This window comes from Emydura macquarii, unplaced genomic scaffold, assembly GCF_026122565.2.
Source record: "Emydura macquarii macquarii isolate MOO-44397 ecotype Brisbane River unplaced genomic scaffold, CSIRO-AGI_Emac_v2 contig_3128, whole genome shotgun sequence".
NCBI classification, from domain to species: Eukaryota; Metazoa; Chordata; order Testudines; family Chelidae; genus Emydura; species Emydura macquarii.
Window position 1 is genome coordinate 6,895,946 of NW_027133265.1, and position 21,206 is coordinate 6,917,151.

The 21,206-nt window shown below is 40.0% G+C and overlaps 1 protein-coding gene across 2 annotated transcripts in view; it reads right to left on the reverse strand.

Annotated features, from left to right (window-relative positions):
* Positions 1–9,983: 9,983 nt before the first annotated feature.
* UBE2K (ubiquitin conjugating enzyme E2 K) overlaps positions 9,984–21,206 on the reverse strand; it is a 63,571-nt gene continuing 52,348 nt past the window's right edge. For both annotated transcript variants that reach the window (XM_067531200.1, XM_067531199.1), the window contains 3 exons: positions 16,699–16,798; positions 11,757–11,885; positions 9,984–11,318 (listed from right to left, as the gene is read on the reverse strand). In XM_067531200.1, the coding sequence (XP_067387301.1) occupies positions 11,244–11,318; positions 11,757–11,885; positions 16,699–16,798 (304 nt within the window). In that variant the 3' untranslated portion in view covers positions 9,984–11,243. The remainder of the gene's footprint in view (positions 11,319–11,756; positions 11,886–16,698; positions 16,799–21,206) is intronic.

Consider the following 21,206-nt stretch of genomic DNA (forward strand, 5'->3'; position numbering starts at 1 on the left):
CAGTCACGAGAGAGGCCTGACCGGCTCACCCTGCCCCAGGCTTGGGACCTGGGCCTGTCTGGGTGGCCTAATCATCATCAAGCGCATAGCTATCCCTGCCAGGCCTTCAGTAAACACCAAGTAACAGACCGCGGGGTAAGCCGTAAAGCGTTAGAGGGGGGTCACCCTGCCGAAGTGGAGGAATCTTGACGATGTGCGTCCCTGACATCCAGGGTGGCGTATGGGGCTTCTGTTCCCACTACTGGAGCTGGGGGGGGGGAAGAGGGGCAGGGGACCATGCCAGACTTGAGCCCCTTGTTTGCTATTTGCGTGACAACATAGGTCTGTCACCGTCCTCAAATCCCCCCCTTTTTTGGGGGAAAGGGGGATGAAGAAGTAGCTCGAGTAGGACCTCTCCCGCTGCTCCTGACTGAGGCAGCCTTGATCTCTTGGATGTGGTATTGCCACTGAGAGGGAGGAAGGGGAATGCATCGAGTGATGACTGGAGGCCCTAGCTCGCCGAGCTAGCTCAGGGGCCCAGTGGGCCGAAGGCCCTCTGGCTCACCCAAGCCTGAAGAAGGGTAAGGCTAGGGCGCTGCCCTTACGTTCACCTTTACTGAGGGCCTAAGGAGCCAGTCAGGGTAGATGGTATCTTGTAGGTCACGAGACGGCCGTGGCTGGCCCTCCGCTGCTGCTGTCCCTGGAGACCTGCCTGACACCTGAAGGTCTGTGGCATGTAGCGGCCCAGGGAACGGAGCATGGTCTAGCAGTCCCTGAGACCATGCAGCTCTGCCTCTATGCGAATGAAGAAAAGGCTGACCCGTTGACGGAAGAGCCCCTGATGTGCTGCTGGACCTATTCGGGATAGCCCAGGATTGCAGCCACCAACCTCCGGGCATGCCACTGGTGGAGGGAATGGCTCTGCCCACCCAATAGGAGTGCTGCTGTAGCTCCCATGGTACCCTGCTCTGCAATGGCCTACAGGCTCAGCATCTGCCGCCGGGCAGAGCCTCAGCAAAGCGTCTCACTGAGGCCCCCGAGAGGCTCACCTTCCACTTGCATGTAGTGCTATTGAATAAAGTTTTTCTAAACAAGTCTGGCTTGCAGTCACCCTTGTTCTCTAGAGTAGCGCCCATCTGCCCCGCCTATCCCTGTGACTGGCCTTTTTTTTTTTTTTTTTTTTTTTTTGTAACCACCACCAGGGACCCAGGGCGGGGTGGTGAACAATATTCAAACCCCTTGGCTAGGTGTAATACTTTTCTCAGCTCATTTAGGCAACGGGCTACTGAGAAGGGGGTTTTGCCACAGGACCCTCACGCTGTTGAGCACCCCGCTATAGGCCAGGGCAGCTACCACTCTGCATATTAAAGCATATTAAAGGTTGGCTGATGCCCCTTTTGCTCCTTCGTCTCCAGCCCCCAGATGGAGGCCACCTCCTGAGCAATTCCCGGTGTGCCCTAGAACCAACCAGGGCTCAGGACCGTGCTTCATCTGGTGGGGAGAAGCCGCAGCCCCTATTCCCGCTGACAGGTGGATCCCACAGAAATCGCTGCCGGTGGGCCGAGTCATCATCCAAGGGTGCATTGTGGCCTTTTCCTTGACTTGAAGCACCGAGTGCATCCCTGAGGGGTTAACGGACCATTGTCACGTCCCTCCTCGGAAAAGCCCTTAAGCCCCCATACAGCCTTTGAGGCCATCTATCTGGGTTTCTGGTACCTTCGTTGATGGTTGCTCTCCCAGGTACTGCATTCCCAAAGGAACACTCAGGCACTGTTGACAGACCACTGCTGGGGCTGCCCAAAGCCTCTTACTGTGCGGTACTGTCACTCCAGAAAGCGACCCCTTGGCGACGACCACCTCTACTACCAGGTTCGTCATGGATGCCGTGGCCAGAGCAGGCATATGGACAATGCTCCGGCAAGCTGGGGTGACCCAAGCATCATCCCTGCACCAAGGACTTTTTGCATTCTGCATGCATGTCGGCACCGAGTCAAGCTCCAGCAGCCAGCTCTGCCCGGCCTCGGTGCAGGGCGAACTCCTCACTGTCAAGTCTGTCTCCGGCCACCGAGTTTGGTGCAGCCTCGATGCAAGGCGAACTCCTCCATGCCAAATCCGTCTCCAGCATCCGCGTTGGCGCAGCCCTGGTACAGTGCGAGACCTTGGTGCCAAGGCCGTCTCCGGCATCTGAGCTTTGCCTGGGAGGCGCAGCTGGTGTTCATCATTGCGTCAGCGTGGGGGGCGAACTCCTCAGTACTGAGACTGTCTCAGCACCACATACTTGCTGGCAAACTCTTCAATGCCGGAGCGCGTGCGTGCGTGCGTGTGTGTGAGAGACTTTGCTCTCTACCTTGATGCAGGTCAGTCCAGCGACCACAGCCTGGGATGACTTCTAGGGGAGCGATCCTGCTCTACCCTAGAAAACCAGTCTGCAGGAGATCTTACTCCCCATACCGGGTCGAGACCGGTGTCAGGCGGGTGATCTCCTTGATGAGTCATGCAGGGGTCCCAACGTCTGGGCTTCCCTCCTGAGTCATGCAACACCAGCCCCTTCTCTCTCGTGGAGGTATGGGCGGCGACAGCGTATGCAAAGCCAACAAGGCTCTTGCTGCCCTTCGGCCACCGAAGCTGGTACGTGCCGAAGGGCTCCTTGGCTGGAGACACTGGCTCTGGCAGTGGGTCTCTGTGATCAGACCTTGGTGTGGATTGCTCCGATGGTGGGGGAGGAGTCCGAGTGCTTCCGTCTCCACAGTGCTGAGTCAGGTCGGTGCCGGTGGTGCTCTCTGCACCAGCAGTGTGCTGGATATGCAGCGAAGCGGTTGGCTCGGGGCTCCATGAGCCGGACTTTCAGGTGGATTTTCCGGTGGTCTGAAGAGCCTTACAATCCGTTCTCTTACTTACGAAGAGCTTCCCCTCCCACGCTTCAGGCAGTGGGGGTCAGTTAGTGGGAAAGCCTTCCCGCCGGAGTGCACAGCTTGAAGCCATGACATTGGAGCATACCTGCTCCCGGTAAAAAACTAAGCTAGACTATCTTTGTGTCTAACTACCATCTAACTAACAAACAAACAGAAAAAAACCTAGTTTAACATTTAAACACGGGGAATAAAGATCTTGCAAAGGAAGCACAGGCAGTTCTAGTAACCGCCACGGGCGGACAGAAGGATCTGAGGGGGTGCAGGCCTGGCAGTGCCTTATACTGCAGCATGTGCGCAGCCCCACAGGATCTGCTAAGGGGAAAAAGGGTTCCGGTAGCCATGCACACACCTATAGTGGAATGGACATAAGCAATATTCGAAGAACTTTGCTCTTAGAATTTGACAGCCCCCCGTTATCTTTTCATTCTTTCAATATGATATTACCAGTTGGATCCATCCTGGTCTACTGACATTGTTTGGTTGATAAGTGCTCCCAGTGCCATTATAAGATAAGCCTATCTTGTTTGTCTCATACCTCATTCACTACCTGTAATTACTGGTGTTGAGTAGGATGAAGAGGGATGTATCACAATGGAAGATTATTCACTGGTAATAGTCATAGTCCTCCTCATCCATCCTCCAGGTTTGTGGCTTGGCATTTGTTCTCTTCTCTATTATTCTGCATTAGAATGGGAGGATTAGTGCTTACATACTAGTCTTGCTGAACTTTTTTTTTTGCCTCTGCTTCTGGTTGGTGAATCCATACTACTGCCTGTGTTTGCTGTTTCTGTATAGGATGGGCGAAGTGAGGATTCCAGGAAACAAAATTACTGGTGAATAACTTTCCCTTAGTAATCTCTGGGTATATTTTGAAGTGCTTTGACAGACACAGTGATTTTTATAAGAGGATGTAATTCTTTTCAAAATAGGACATTTCTTTCCATGATACTATTCTATTGTTTATTATATTCTGTAGTTGCATCAACAGCTTAATCTCCTGTATTTTTTTTTTCCCCCTTCATTTTTACTTTATAATGATTTATCAGTTTGCCATGACTATTGTATAGGTACAAAGTTCAACATTTCTACATTTTCAAGTTTACATTTCAGTGCAATAAGCATAACAGCATCCATGTGCTCTCACAGAGCCAATTTCCAGTGTGATGCACAATAAAAAGGACAGGCAGAATATCCTCCTCCAATATCCAGCAAGCTTTGGGTCTAAGCACTCACTCTCACTTCAAAGTGCTACCTTTCATGCTTGAATCAGTACTTGGGCTTGGAGATGGTGTCCCAAATGGAAATTATTGGTCTAGCTGGAAGTTATGGGAGAGAGATGTCCACTATATGAGGACTAGTACAAAGCCATCTATGTGAGAAGCTTGGGATACATTTTTTTAAAGTTCCCAAGTCCCACTGACTTTCAGACTCCTCTGTTCCTCTCAGACTCAGTTCCTCTGTTGTTTTTGGAAACTTACATCAGATCTTCTCTCACTGAGGTGCTTTTTAAAATGTTACCCCTGCTGTTCCTCCAACGTGGCTGGGAGTTGTTTGCTCCTTGGGGAGGAAGAGTTGAATAGTTGTCCTGGTGTCCCCTTACCCTTTTACCTCTCTGCAAGACTTATGCAGTTCTAATGCTATTGTCCTTTATAGTCAGTTAGTGGGTGAGAGAGGTGACTGTTAATTCAGATCCAGCTCCTTGCCTTAGCAGTGACCCTGGAAGTGAGCTTTGCAATACATTTGGCAAGAGTTATAGCAAAATACCAGCAACTCAAACAACATTTTATTGTTGTGATTGGAAGCGTAACACATGAACATTAGGCACTTCTCTCAGCAAGGAACAGAACTTTAATGCCCTATTCAGACAGCCAAATATGACAGTGTAGCTGCCTTGTTTGCACTAAATACCTGAGTTAGACTCCTAGAATATTATTTTACCAGTCCAGCACTACAGTAACTCAAGCCCTTGTTAAAGAATCTTGAAATTGTTTACAGGACCACGCCCATTCTATCTCCATATGTTTATCTTAACAACATAGTTGGTGCTGTGCTATAACAAAAACAAAGGAAAAGAGGGACCTATGTGAACGATCACGATACATGAGGTTATCAGGACTAGATTAGCCTTTGTATATCAGCTAATGAAGAACTGAATTAGTGGGTGGGGAAGAAAGTTGGTTCTTTTATTTTAATGCACCTGGCTGGCTGTTTTACTCCTTGATAGCGCTCTGGATTAACTCTTGTGTAACTGGTAATAGTTTTATTATACTTTTCTACTGGAAAATTAGGTGAATACCACAATCTTTATCAGATCTTTCATACATCTGAAAGATGAAGCAGACAACCATCCTCTACCTCTGGATGTTAGAGATGAATTTTTGCTAGTAGAGGGCCTGTCACATTTTTGCATAAAAAGTACAGTATACAGCTCACCAAACTGAACAACCCACCTCTAGTAAGATGTACAAAATTACAATGGATTAGTAGTAGTCTGTTGAAAAAAGCCCAGAAAAGTTCTTCCCTACAAGTTAGCTATACCGTTCAAGGCACCATCACTGTTTTTAATGTAATGGTTGCAGGCAAGCCAAAAACTCATAATTAGCATAGCTACAGTATTCTACATTTCATCACATGATGTCCTAGCTGCTGTATACACACGTCATGACCTTGGTTTCACCTCTTTACACCAACTTGTCTTTCTTAAATAAGGCTTACACATTCCTATCTCCTTATTCAATATCAAAGTTACCTTGAACTTCATTCCCCCTCTTTACATGGTGCACGGCCTCCCAGTCCATCTCAGATTGAGGAAGAAGTGTTACCAGAAAATCAGATGAAAACTGTTTTCAGGGAAACATGCATTTATTGTTATCAATTCCCAGTGAAAATCAACATCTTTTAAAATGTGTATTTATTTAAAAAATCATTTGTGTACAAAAGTGTTGTGTAGTTTTTATTCTCAAGACAAAAAACACTGATGCTTCATTCCAGCCCACTCACTCAGCCTTTACAGGAAGTCAAATGCTCAGTAACAAACCTCCTCCAAAATTCTTTATTTTTAACTTAAAAAAAAAAAAAAAAAAATTGAGATGGAAAAGGTATCTGACAAGTGGGGTTCTTCAACAGCTGAAATCATCATTCCTATGACAGCAGCCTCCTTCAGCACCAGCAGTTGTTGCAAATTGTAAAAGGGATAATACAGCACTTTCATGGTACATTTCCTCATCTGAGAGTTAGGTATTTCAACTTACATTTTCAGTGACTGGTTCAGCCTCATAAGCAATTGGCTAGCTACTTTTTTTATGCTGTCCACAAGCAGGTAACAGTAAGCGGAGAGGGAACATCACAGTACAGTGCAAGTGATTTGCAACAATGGGTCCATTGCTAACAAATCTGAAAACTAAAGTTGCTGAGATCGCCTACAGAGCATTTTAGTTGAAATAACCAACCTAGAAGCGACATGTACCTTGCACGTCTAATGATGCATCAGCTGATGAAGCTGTAATAGTGTGATCTTCCCCTTTTTACTATGTTGTACTGAAATACGTTTTATAGACAGATCTAATTGAAGACAAATGATAAACCCTTTTCTGTTGTCAAAGCAACACTTGGAAAATTGGTTGTTAACAGTGAGAACATCTATACGCTCCAGAAAAGTTTTACTTTATTTGAATGTTGTGATGCAGTAAAAAGTATGGAAAAATGAAAATTCTCGAATATCCTCTACTTAGCCACCTGCTCTCATGTTCTACAAAACAATCCATGATCACCACATCCACCAAGAGTCTTTGGGTTTTTCTTAAAAAATATTTAGTTCTCAGCAAGCGGGGGTGTAAATCTATCCCATACTAACAGTTCCTTACTGTACTTTGAGCTATCCTGTTTTGAAACTGAAGTAGCTCAAAGCACAATGAAGGACTGTTAGTTACGGATAAATTTATATCCCAGCCTGCTGAGAACTAAATGTTTTTGAAGAGAAGTCCTTCCTCTCTAACTTTCACTCCAACATCACACCTGCCTAGCTATTCAAAATGAAGCTAGAGTACTCCTGATCCTATTAGTCCCCCTTGAACAGATGTTAAAATATTTTAGCCATGAAAGTAAGTTTTATTTAACAGTGCCCCATCCTGGGCTTATCTCCGATAATAAGCCTCTGTTGCTCCTCAGGAAGCAAGCAATGGGCATGCACACAGTAAAACCTCCCCTTGCTCTGAAAGCTGACCTCTTCACATTAATGTAATACAGCCACCACAGTAAACACAAGCTCTTACTTGAAATCACATTTTGTTTTTCATAAAAAGTGATCTGTTCTTCCAGCTGTTTTATGAAGATTAATTTTGCATAGTTTGTGTTTCCATTATCCACATCACATAATGTAGATCTGCTGACTCTCTTTTTGGCTTATTAATGTCTCCTCAGATACAAAATGCCTATATTCATACGTTAGTGTTCCAATCCTAATTTATTTGAAAGAAAAAAGTTAAATACAATGAACCTCAGGAACAAACTTCTGTTCAATAAAATGTGTAGTACCTAATTTTGTAAATAAATACTATCTGACTTATTATAGTCAGGGCCCCCTGTACTCTGTGGCAAGCTAGACCTAAATTCTGCTGTAACAGCGGCACTCTTGGGATGCAAACTGGAAATTTGTGACAAATTCAGCTAAATCAGAAAACAGAGCCTTTTACTTACATGTGGAGTAACATCACTACAGTGTCCTTTGTATAGTAAATCAATCTTATACTGTCCATAAGTTTTAATTTCCCAATATATCAGTTTGTCATATTGAGAAGAACCCGTTTGCAGAAGTTGTGGGAGTTTTTGGCAACTAAATGGGGTGTAAATGGGACTTTTGGCACCCTTGAGGGAGTTGAAGCTATTGGCAATGGAAAAGGCAACTTCTTTCTTTGTCTCTGAATAAGATCAGAGGCTACTTTTTAACATTTGAGAGGGGCAAGAAGAGACTGGAATTTATTGTTCACCAGTAGCAATACCCAAGAACAACTGATAAATCACATTGCTGCTAATATGTTCAGCAGTGAAATTTAGCTGACATTTAGGTAGTCACTAAGCTACAGTGTAAAGACCCTTTAGAGCAGTGGTTCTTAACCTTTCCAAACTACTGTACCCCTGAAGCCTGAGTCCCACCCCCACGGGGCTGAGGCATGTAATTTAGTTTCATGGCACCCCTGTGGCTCCAGGCAATTGCCTTTCTTGCCACCCCCAATACCAGCTCTGCACTTGCGACCCCTCTAAAACCCCAGGTTAAGAAACACTGCTTTAGAGAGATAAATGGGGCTGTTCAGAGTTCACAGTTATTGTTTCAAGCTGTCTGTTTGCAGACTAAGGAAGACAACAATGCATCCATTTACATTTGGAAGCTATTTGTAGCCATAATCCCTAGATGTTTGAAACTGTAAGTGTAAGTGTGCTGCACAAATCTGCAGCAGGGACTAGATTGTATAGCAATTCCAGAGTTATGAATGCACAGGGCCCTGAATATAGAGATGTTCAGTCATAAAAAACTGAACTATAATTTTGTCTTTACAAAGTCACTATGTGAAACAACTGAACATCTAACAGTAAGAAATTCCTAGGGTGCAGCCCTGACTGCAGGGACACTAATCTGGTACAACATACCCTTATATTCAACTCTGGTAGTTACTCAAGAATAGAAAAGCATTCCTTACAAAGGACTCAAATTGCAAATTCATAGGGACTTCAAGTTATGAATATCTGCTTAATGTTGGGCATCTCTCCTCCCCTGTCCAGCTCTGGATAAACCGCCCTAATACCAGCATCATCTGAGCTAGCACTGAAACAAGTACTTTAGTTATTAAGTCTATGGGAGGGGAGAGTGGAAAGAAAGGACACACTGGCATCTGTACAAATATGCATTTGAACAGAACTGCAGGGGGAGAACAGTTTTGCAATATCACAAAGAAAATGAGGTACTGGGTGAGGAAAATAGAAGAAAATCCATGATGGGGAATTGTTTGTAATGAGGTCATCAAGTAAAGCAATTCCACCCACCCACATTTCTTCTCTCTCCATTCCCTCCTTAGTCCATCCCCTTATATGCCTGGAAAACTTTGCGCTGGTTATCATTTGAGACACTAATCCTGTTATCAAAATGACATATCCAGAAGCCATAATTATGAAATTTTGTCCCCTAACAATTTCCAAGTTCTTTCCTTTGATCAATAGCAATGAAGAACAAGGATAAGAAGTAGTCAGCCATTTACAATTACCACCAGGGTAAATAACATGTAAATGAAATTATCAAAATGTTCTTATCAAACTATATAAGACAAAAGATCAATAACTTGAGATTTTAACACAAATGGCAAAATTGCCATAGTTTTCTGTCTCTAGCTATTACCTAACAAACCAGTTGAGCAGTAGTAGCTTTTTAATTGTTAAAAAAAATAAATATCAAAGAAAGACAAAAAAAAATCTTGTTTCCTTTGGCATCTCTGAAAATGACTTACACTACTGCAAGAAAATCCAAGAAATATGATCACTGAATAAACCTCAGAAAGAAGTACAGAAAGACTATAGCAACTGTGTTTAGGATTGCACTGAGTTAAAAATTTACTACGCCCTACAAGTATATTTAAAGTATGAACATATTAGATAGAATACTGCAGGAAGCAGTCCTGCATTAGCTAGGTCTTTTCCATCCCTATTTTCTGGTTCTGTTCCCCCTACTACTTTGCTCCAGATATTCAACATTTTAATAACGTTCCCCATTGCTTCCAGTATCCATTTACAAACCTAATCTTCTATGAAGTATGACACCGTTTCAGCTCATTTTATAGTTCAAGCAAAATGACATGTATATTTCCTCCCACTTAGATTACTGTGTAGGAGAAGATAGTCACAGAAAAGAAGCCTTTTACGGTACACTATCATCCACAATCCCCAGTCTATATTCTTTGTTTCTTTTCTCTCTCTTTTAGCTGAAAGTTTCATGTCTGATGTATTTTCAGAAGTGTCCAAACTGTATCCATAAAGACATTACAACTTTCTTTAGATGGATGCACTAGTGTTTGAAGTTGCAAAACTAATAATTTTCAAGCTTTTAACTCAGGATGAAATGTAATTTTAATACAAATAGAAAGACTGACTATGTACAAGCGAAGATAATTTCAGTTCTCGTTTATCAGAAACATCAATCCAAAAGAAAGTTAAACTGCGAACACACTTCTACTTCTATGTGCATTTGAAGTATGTACAGTAAAAACACCAACACAGTCTCCAAGTGTCAACTAGGGAAAAATGCAAACAAGAGTGAATTTTTAAAGTACCTGGTAAGCAACCCTTATACTGAAGCCCAAAATAAAGCTAGAAAGCTGTTGCAAAAAACAGCTGATTGCATCATAGCAAGTACTCAAATAAAAAAAAAACTATTTTTTATTCTTAGTATATTACAGAATCAATTGTTCCTCCCCCAAATGCAGCAAATTCAAACTATCCAAATTTATTGAAGTTCTGACTTCTATAACCAAAAAAGCAGCTCCACTTTTTTTGTGCTATGTCCACACATACCAAACCCTTATATGATTGTGTAGCAAGTACGATGGTTAAACACATTTACTGGTTATTCAAAACATACCATTTAAAGTAGGAACAAGGCTATTGTTAATGGCACACAAACCCACAGATTATGGAAAGGAATCCAGAATGATATTTTAGGCATGTGTTGTCAAGGAGGGCAGATAAGCAGATTTCCCAGTCACTTGACTGAGAAGAAAGAGGTTCTGAACAGGTCACCATTTGAACTTTGGGTAAATCTTGAAACGCTTTCAGGAAAAAAGTTAAGAAGAACATTCAAGTACTTAAATGGTGCTCTCTTCAGCTACCCTATCTAAACTGTCTAGTAAAGTACAAGCATGCAAATATAAGTCAATCCACAGGCACACAGGATCCATGTTTAAAACAGTAAGATAGCTGTGATGAGTGACACCAACAATTTTGATGACTTTGACACTCAAAAATGTTATCTGAATAATTAAATCAAAATCCTGAAGCAAATTCCTGCTAGTCTTGGTCACACTGCTAAACACTAAAGTAGGCATGTTTTCCCCCCATTGTTTTAGCTGAGCTCAAAGAATTTTTATAGTATTTCGTAAGAAAAAATTAAAGTATTTCCCCTTTTAAATTTACACAGACGTTTAATTAGCTTTATTTACAGAGCGGTTTTTCAGTCTCCAATAGTGCTTAGTTAGCATCATCAGGCAAGAGTGCCAGTTTTAAAAGAGAATCTATATAGAATCCTAAAAATAACAGATGGTGATGCTCCTCAGAAAGGGCAAGCTGGACTACAGAAGCAGCTCTTTCCATGCCTCAATTACTCAGAAGTAATTCTGTTGCAGTCTCTACATCCCATGATTTTGAAGACAAGGCCACTATTACTGCATTCTGTGAAGACAAAATAAAGGAAGTGAGATTTTTCGGGATGTGAAGTTGCTCTTCGCATAAATCCATTTGTAGCAATGGAAGTCAGACTGGAGACTTCACACATCAAGATCTAGATTTGCTAAATTACTGATCGTTACAGTCTCTTAACTGAGAATGTCTAGCATTAAAAGCTTAGGAAAAAACTCCATTTAATTATAAAATGAAAATTACTAAATTACTTTATTAGTACCTAAAATATTGTATGTTAAACATCCAATCATCACCAAAAAGAAAAACAGACAGAAAAATAAAGTGATTAGATGTACTAATGACTATGAAAGTAGCAAACCTTTAATATTAAATTGGCCTATAGCTCTTATTACATATACCTGCCCTGATCCTAGCTTGTAAAAAAAAAAAAAAAAAAAAAAAGGTACACATATATACACGCATACTTACCCTATCAAAGCCCATCGCACAAAGGTTTTCTATCTTTTTGGTGTATTCTGGACTAGAAACTGGTGCTCCAGCATACACATGTGCCCAAAGTCGAGCTGTCTGTTTGAACATTTCTGGGTTTTGTTTGTACTATACAAAAAGAAAAAAAAGTAAATCCATATAACTATAACTATTCAGCAAGGTTCAATTAAAAGGCCAGCTGACTTTGGCAAATTCCATTCTATAATTCTTTCTATATATACTATATTCAAATCTTGTAATAAGCAGTATGGTCTCGATAATGCTTGGTCCTGCCATAAATGCAGGAGACTGGATTAGATGACCTCTCAAAGTCCCTTCCAGTCCTACGATTCTATGATTTCCAAAATGAAATTTGAAATTTTTGATTAGCTGTTGAGGATTCAAACCTACAAAAACATTACTCACAAGCATCAGGTAACTTAATGAGTTTGCATTTATATTTTGATGAGAGAGTTTGTATATTTTACACATACAATCAAATTCTACTCAGTTACTAATGTAGTTACTCTGATTTTACATTAGTAACTGAGTAGAATCAGAGTAACAACACTGATGTTCGTTCATCCAGCTATTCAGTATACATAACCAGTGTAGCAGAGAGCAGAAATTAACTAACTGTGTTGTAATATTCACTGAATTGCACACACTAAATTTCTTACAAGTACTTTCCTAATTATTTTTTTTAAAGAAAACATACCTGCATTTCGTACCTCCATTACTGAGAAAAGGTCTGCAGTGTCTCAGTGAGGGTTGCCATTTTACTACTGGACTTCCTCCTGGGAAGTAGGTATATTGATATCATTTGTGACAAAAAAAGAGTTGAGAAACAGGTAGTCACATGGAAATGGCTGGAAGCCTGCCAGTTTTTAAGGTAAATTTACTTACTAGAAAAATTGTGCGAAGATGTAAGTAGTGTTTTACACTAATGTTGCCAAAAAAAACAAGTAGTCTAATAAGTAACAGAACTTTACCTTAAAACAATGGAAGTTTCCAACCTGTGTCATGCATTTAAAAGCAGAGGAGTGCTTCATTTGTCACAAATTACATTTTCAGACCAGCAAGATAGTAGCTGCCGGATTTAGTAATCTTTATATTTAATGACAGTTTTCAAAATCGGAAATTTACATACTTTTACAGCAAGTTTAAGTAACCTTATTGTTTTGAAATAAAGATCTCCCTTCAATTGCACCTCCTTACATTTTATAGGGTCCTGAATTATGTGAACAATGAGTAATGCCAATGTGACAGTGCTTGAAAATGTTGTCCACGTACGGTTTAAATATATGGAGAAGTACAGATCTGGGGCATATCCTGAAGGACACTGAAATGTATGGTTGATTATTGTTCTGAATGTCTTTTTTTTTATACAAGGAAACATCAAACATCTGAAATCTGTATAACATTGGCATATAATTAGTACTACACTTATTTTTTGTATTTGTGTTACAATTAGTTATTTGTACTGTAGTAGCGCCTAGGAGACCAGTCATGGACCAGGACGCTGCTTTGCTAAGCACTGTACACCCACTCCTTGCTCTGCCTAAAAAAGAGTGTGTCCCTGCCCCAAAGAGGTAACAATCTGTGTCATTTGTATAATCTCAAAATTAATTATACATTACAACAACATGTACAAAGCAATGCTCCTTAATAAATGAAATGGTAACAGATGAAGAGGACTACAGTATGGTTAGGACAAACTTTCGAGCCATACAGAGCTCTCCTTCCGGTCTGGGAAAGGTACTCAAAGGAAACCTGCACAACACTTTCAAAAGACGAGCCTGGGAGTTTAAATTCATAACTCTGCTAGACATGAAAAATCATGGACTGAACAGAGACACTGGATTTATGGCTTATTACAACAATAGGTAACCTCCTAACACCTTTGCAGTCATAGGATAAGAAGAGGGGGTTTAACAGGCCACTTCATCTTGAACGGTCTCTTGCAATATGTGCTAACTATTTATGCTAAACAATCTGTTCTACCTTGCATTTTGCTATGATGCCAGCACCTTTCCCAGATCTGAAGAAGAGCTGTGTTGCTCAAAAGCCTGTTTCTCTCACCAACAGAATTTAGTCCAATAAAAGGTATTACCTCACCCACCTTGTCTCTATGAAAATGACATTCCAACAAGTGTGAGAGAGATTCTCCTTGTGAATGTTTAATTTGAAAATATGTAAAATATATTTTATAATGTATATATATTGATATATATGTTTTATATATCACAAATTATGTTTAAAATTACTTTCTTTGCTAACTTATTCTTTCCACTAACACATCAGTGACAGCTGCATGTAAAAATACCAGCTACTGTAATTAAGGGTTAAATCCTTATGCCACTGCAAAACACAGAAAAATTACTTTTCTGCAGATCTTTGCAGGGAAGTGGGGGAAACAAAATTCTCCCTATGACAGCAGAGCCACAGAATTACTGGACACGTTCCCACCAGCCCACCACAAAACCCTGGTGTGAGGTAGCAAAGAGTATTGCTCCTCAGCACTACGAACACAGCGGTTTAGCCTAAAAGGAGAACTTTTGGCAAAGGTTAATGAAGGTTTTTCATTTCTGAAGAGAAACATCTCTTCACCTTCAATATTGCTAGAAGACTGTAAGACTACCTTTATAAATCCCACTGTCAGTATGTAGAGAGGGAAATAATATTTCAGTTGTCATCACTGGAGCAAGACAGTTTTTATTTTTACGAAAAAACATTATGACAGCAAGGATGAATGTACCCTCACCAAGGAAACTGGTGCAGACATCCTTTGTACAAAATGCCTGGTAGCCTTGCTTGACTTCGCAACAGTTAAGGCAGGCCAACAGCAAGTCAGGCTCTGAGAGAACTGTTTGAGTGCATTCATTCATATACCAAGCCTTACAACAACATGGTTGTACCAGTGCATTCTCTCTGCACTGCTGCTAAGAGCAGAAACTTCGGTGTAGTTTGGAATATTGTGTCCAGTTTTGGGCCCTTCCCCTCCCCTCCACAGAAAAAATGTGGACAAATTGGAAACAGTTCAGAGGGGGGCAACAAAGATGATTAAGGGGCTGGAACACATGACTTATAAGGAGAGGCTGAGGGAACTAGGCTTATTTAGTCTGCAGAAGAGAAGAATGAGGGGGGATTTGATAGCAGCCTTTAACTATCTGAGAGGGGGTTCCAGGGAGGATGGAGCTAGGCTGTTCTCAGTGGTAGTAGATGATAGAACAAGGAGCAATGGTCTCAAGTTGCAGTGGGGGAGGTCTAGGTTGGATATTAGGAAAAAGTTCTTCACTAGGAAGGTGGTGAAGAATTGGAATGGATTACCTAGGGAGGTGGTGGAATCTCCATCCTTAAAAACTTCTAAGGTGCAGCATCACAAAGCTCTGGCTGGGATGGTTTAGCTGGGGTTGGTCCTGCTTTGAGAAGGGGTTGGACTAGATGACCTGCTGAGGTCCCTTCCAACTCTGATCATCTATAATTCTATGAAACAGCTTCCCCCAGGTAGTGAAGCCCTGATCTCAATCTGCTTTTTTCTGAAAGTTAGTTTGGCACAGCAGGAAAACTACTGTAAATCTATCATAAACCTGCTAGCTTAGAGTGACAAGTCAGATATGGGGACGTGGCTAGAGCTGGGTAAAATTTGGTGACATCACAGCATTCTGCCAAACTGTTTTGGTTTAAAAAAAAAAAAAGTTATCCAAAAACATTCAATTGTGATATTTTTCAATTGTTTCACATTTTTTGAATTGTATTCCAAAACTGAAATATATTAAAAAAATCTCAAAAACTAAATTAAATGTGTTATTCAATCAACAACAATTCTTCTTTGACTCTTCTGATTTTTTGAAATAGCCAATGAACCAGAAAGCCATTATTTGCTCAGGCATAGTCTTTGCACCCTTACTTCCTGTCCAGAATTTCAGAGGTATGACTTCACACTTCTAACCACACTCGACAGGGTGTTCAATGTAAGTCAGATGTACAAGCTTACTGGATACTGGAAGCACTCAGCTTTTTCCTTATGTCAAATGGAGTACCCACAATGTACCTTTGTCACTATTAAGTATGCAGGGACCTTCACCCTTTACCCTCTTTGACTTACAAAAGCAAAGTTTGTGGCTTTGTTCAACAAAAGTTAACAAAATGTTCACTTGTGGATTGATTGTATCTAGTTTTCAACAAATTTTAAAATGGCCACACATGACTTCTAGTAAAATACTGTAGTAAAAGACACATTACACTAAAAACATTTTCAAGTTAAGGCTACTTTCCGCATCTCTGTATTGGGCCACAGACTTTTACAAGCCACCTAAAATATCCAAAACAGTTAATTTGAGAGTCTGCAAACATCAAATACATAGGATGCTTCATTCAGATCAATTACTTCCAGGGAGCAAAGTAAACAGTCACTGAATGTAATTGCTTCTTTAAAGTTCTGACTCATTGTCAGCTGGTATTTCTGTAGATTTGGCATATTCATACTGTACTAAAATAAAGGTCTGGGACCAGTTGCCAGCTCAACCATACAATCAAGTCAAGTCATTAGAGATGACTACATTCCTTTACCTATATTCATAACTCCTTAGATTATTAAAGATTAAATTTTTTTAATCCAATGGAATTTTTCATTATGCTGTTTTACTCTTTGCATTTCTCTCAGAAGATAAGGAAAAACAAACAAAAGTGAAACTTGATTTTATTATATCTAGTATCACTTCTAGATTCTCAGTGCTTCACTGTCTCGGTTGCAAACATTTAAAAAAAAAACAAAACAACAACACTGCTCCTTTGCAGTTTGCCATTTGGCCTTAAATTCTATAAAAGCTATTTTCTCCAAAAACTAAATTTGGAATGAAATATGAATAGACGAGGTCCCTTTAAGAGGAAGATAATTAGTAAAAAGTTTTTGTTTTATGTATTTCACTGAACATCTTACCTGATTTGCCACTACAGCATCTTGTGGATCATCTGGTTCTGCAGCTGCCAACAGTGCTTGCAATGATAACAACACTGTCCTTAGAGTCATTGCTGCTGCCCTAAAATTGAAGTTTGAAAATGGCTTTACTGACATCTGGGTCTTTTCTTATGTTTGATGTGCTCTATTAATACCATACAAAGGGAACAAAAATACTGGGAACCACAGACATTAGGAGCATGACTAACTAAGAAGTGCAGCAGTTTACAATGGGATACCATTCATATTCTTTTTAGAGTTCTGAATGTGTACTTTAACACTCTCCCTTCTTAATAATATCTTCTTAGAAATCAGGAACTAACATTTCCTGGCTTTCCAGTCTGTCCTTTTTCATTATGCAAATGATTTATTTTGCTTCTGATTAAATAAAAGCCAAACTAAAACCTGCCTCCTTTACTTCCTTGCCATCACCAGTGTCAGCATCACTCTGGGAATTAGACTGATTAACCAATGTGTGCTCCCTCTGCTGCCTGTCTGTCTCTGTAACAAAATGGCCAAATAATATGGGAACTTGCAAAAGTAGTGGCTTGTTTGTTTTTAACTTTTTGGTAACAAATGGATGAATTTCATAAATACTCACAAACCAATTTTTTCCATCACATAACCACATTAACACAGTCCAAATTTTAGTGTCATTTAATTGATAAAGAATATTTTTCCCAATTTTAATCAATTAATTTTGTAAATATATTTTTAAAATAGCTCTAAAAATTTTTATTAACTGAAGAGCACTAGCATAACTTTTCTTCATGTCAGACTGAGGACACTGCCACAGTTTGAACAAAACCATAAAGCACTAGAATAGAAAAACCCTCAAGCCATCAGGCAGATTTGGGCCTTGATCCCGCAATGAGATTTGCTCCTGCACAGAGCCCCACAGAGGTCAGTGGGTCTCTGGAAGTGCAGATATTTGACCACAGAGATCTCACTGCATCTGAGGGTCATCTTAAACTCTAACTCAAAGTGAGTTTAGAGACAGAGGCTTCAGGAATTTATGTTGACTTTCAGACAAAACACTGAGTTAAGATGATAAAATAACCACAGTCAATCACTCAAATCTCATTTGAAAACTTTAGTAAAAAAAAAGTTAGAAAAATCTGGAAAATTTATATTTAAGATTTCACAGTTAAGCTTGACTCTGACCTTATGCCCATCCCTGCAATTTACCTTGTGATTTAGGCACACAAGATGTATACATGACAGCTGTCATCTTGGTCAACAAATTGGATATTAAACCAGGTACCCAAAGAGCTAAAAGCATGAATTTTTACAGATTCAACTGAAAAGTCAGGTTGTGAAGCTGGGAGCTGTAGTATACTCTCACACTGGAACAGGGTAGGAGGAGAGAGAAGGTGAGATATGGCACATGCTGTCCAGTTCGTTACACGTACACCTATTTTATATTTAGGTACTTTGAGAGGTGGTGCATGAAAATGAGTCTCTTACAACACAGTGTTTGAGGCATGTATAGTTGTGAAGGAAGAATGTATTATTAAATATGAGAGGCACATTGTTCTTTGCAGTTGGAACACAGACAGACCAGCTTTTAGTTAACAGTGAATCTAATAAAGTTGTTTCTGGAGTGCATACAAAGAATGAAAGGAGATGCAGCAATTCCAGTTGTCAAACTGTGGGTGGAAAAGAGTTTGGGTTGATGGTGCAGACGTGATGAGTTGGAAGCAACTTACAGATCTTTATTTCCAATAGAAAAGTTCAGGATCTGTTGTCCATAATGGAAAAGCAGACAAAATACTGTGACATGGCAGCATGACTGGATGTAAAGGGACTGTTGGTGAACAGACAAAATATAGGTGCTGATACTATGTCAGAGTTAAGATTTGTAACTTCCTCAAAGATTTTGACTAGGAATTTCGTTAACATTATAGAAAACCGATAATCCTCGATCCACTTCCATGAGGAACGATGATATTTTTTCTCCATCAAAATGCAAATGATTACATCCCAAGTGACAGCTGTTTTAACTAGCATATCTTGTCTCCTGCTTGGTACTACTACAACACCCTAGTTTCACAGCCACATCCGCAGTCTTTTCAAAGTCTCTCAAACTGACTTGGCAGAGTTTAACAACTCAGCAAAGGCTCTAAGCTTTGAAAGATTCATCACAGACTTTGAACTCCTAAAAAGGTAGGCATATGCAGCCTTTCTGCTTTCACAAAAGTGAAAAAATTCTCATGTTTCAAATTCTCACTTTTGTGAAATACCTAGGCAGATTTTCCCAAAAATTTCAGACTGTTTCTCTTCCAGCAAAATGCCATATTAGATGTTTCAGGTAGAATTATTTTTAATTATTATTCTAAAATTAAATTGGGGATTGACTGGCAAGATTAAAAAATAATCAGGCTTATAATAAATATTTAATTACTAAAACAGATCTTTAACCTTCCTATGAAATCTTAACTATACAGGATGTTTAATCAAATTATAATACAAAGCATCTGAAATTTTTTCCTCAAACCCTGATGGCACAAAACTGAGTACCTAGGCATTGAAGTATACCTGAAAATACTTTTATACTTCAGTGTGTTGTGAAGGGCAAACAGCATATGTACAAGTTGCAGAAAAAGTCTATAAAATCATAATGTAGCTGTTAATCCAATTCAATCCAAAATCTACTCTTGATAGATCTAGAGTATGTATTGATAACAAATGTAAAATTCACTGCAGTATCAATTTCTATTTACTATAATGCTTTTTCTATTTGAATGTTTGCCTGCGGCTCTAAATAGAAATGTAGTTTTTGAATTTGTAAAACACTTAGATGTCACAGAACTCTAATCCTTTTTGTCTTTGTGTACTTGAATTAATAATATCACAGATTTTACATTTAAACAGATTTATGGAAGAAATTTTAGAAGCTGCCACCAACTTTGTATATATTATCAAATCTAACTAAAGATTTATTTCCCAGTCAAACGGCATTTTATTACACTATTTCCATTTAGTGTGATTTTATTTATTCAAGAGGTACTTTACAAGAAGATCTACCACCTGTAATTGGTTTCATGATTACTTTTCCTGAAGTAAATAAAAGTTATTCTACACTGCCCTTTATGGAAGTCTTAAGCTAATGAAAAAGGAAATTAATTATGTCTCACTGCAAATATTTAAACTGGGAATGTAAGACAGTAGACCTGGGTTTTTCAGCACAGCTATGCCACTGATAAGTTGCTTCACTTATCTGAGCCTCAACTTTTAACTCTCAAGAATAAAAAAGATCCAATACCCCTGTGAGGTATGTATGTGAGGCATAATCTGGCTTGTAAAGCAGAAAGAGACCTTGGACAAAAAGGTGATATATATAATAAAGCATGAACTGAAGTAAAGAGTGCAGAAACTCCTAATTGCAGCCTCTGCTAAATCCATTACACCATGCTGTCGTTAGATGCTGTCAGACCCATGGAGCTCTCAGTAAAGTCTGTCAGATGCTTGATGAACTTCAGATAAAGTGTGTTATGATGTGGGAATGTTCTGACATTCCAATTCTAAGGTGAGTTATGCCACAAATAAACACCTCATCCAATCAAATATAGTCCTAAGTACTAGCTCACAAAGGACTCTTGAAATCTGAAGTTTATAGGCAAAGCTGATTCAGCTAAATGTTCAAAATGTGATTTACAGCTATTTTGTTCTCATCGCTGAGCAGTGCCTCTCCACAGTAAAAACAGTGGAAAATAAGATATGAGGAATGATGTTAAGAAAACTGGTCATATTCAATATAAATACTTTACACTGACATAATATCTTCCACTCTCAGGATATGAACATGCTTTACAAATACTGATATAGCCTCAACACCTGTAAGAAAAATTTTTAGTCTCTGCATCTTAATTTCCATATCTGTGATATAAAGCTAAATAACCTCCAAAAGGTCAAACAAGAAATTTGTGGAACAGCTTAAAATAGAATTCTTTCTTCCTGGTTCCCTTAATTACAAGGCAACTTTTCGTCATCTTAGCCATCTAAAGAAAAGATGGAATGGAGATGGCTGCTCTCCAATATTTTGATGGACATTAGAAAGAGCCAAGATCAGCTGCTCTCATTAGCAAAGATAAGCAGAAGAGGAAATTACTCACCTTGTGCAATAATGATGGTTCTTCGAGATGTGTCCCCCTAGAGGATGTTCCATAGTATGTGTACTTGTGTCCCTCTGCTGATGATCAGAGAACTTTAATAGTAGTGTCCATCAGGCCCGTGCATACCGTGTCCCCCCTGTGCTGTGCCACGAGGCTAGCCAGTGCATGTGGGCTAACCCTCCTCAGTTCCTTCTCTACTGCAGAGCCATAAATGAGAACTCAGAAGTAGAGGGGAGGGTGCTGGATTGTGGAGTACCCATAGGGACACATTTCAAAGAACCATCGTTATTGCACAAGGTGAGTAACTTCTTCTTTGAGTAGTGTCCCTATAGGTGTTCCATGATAGGTGACTCTCAAGCAGTATCCCTACTGGTG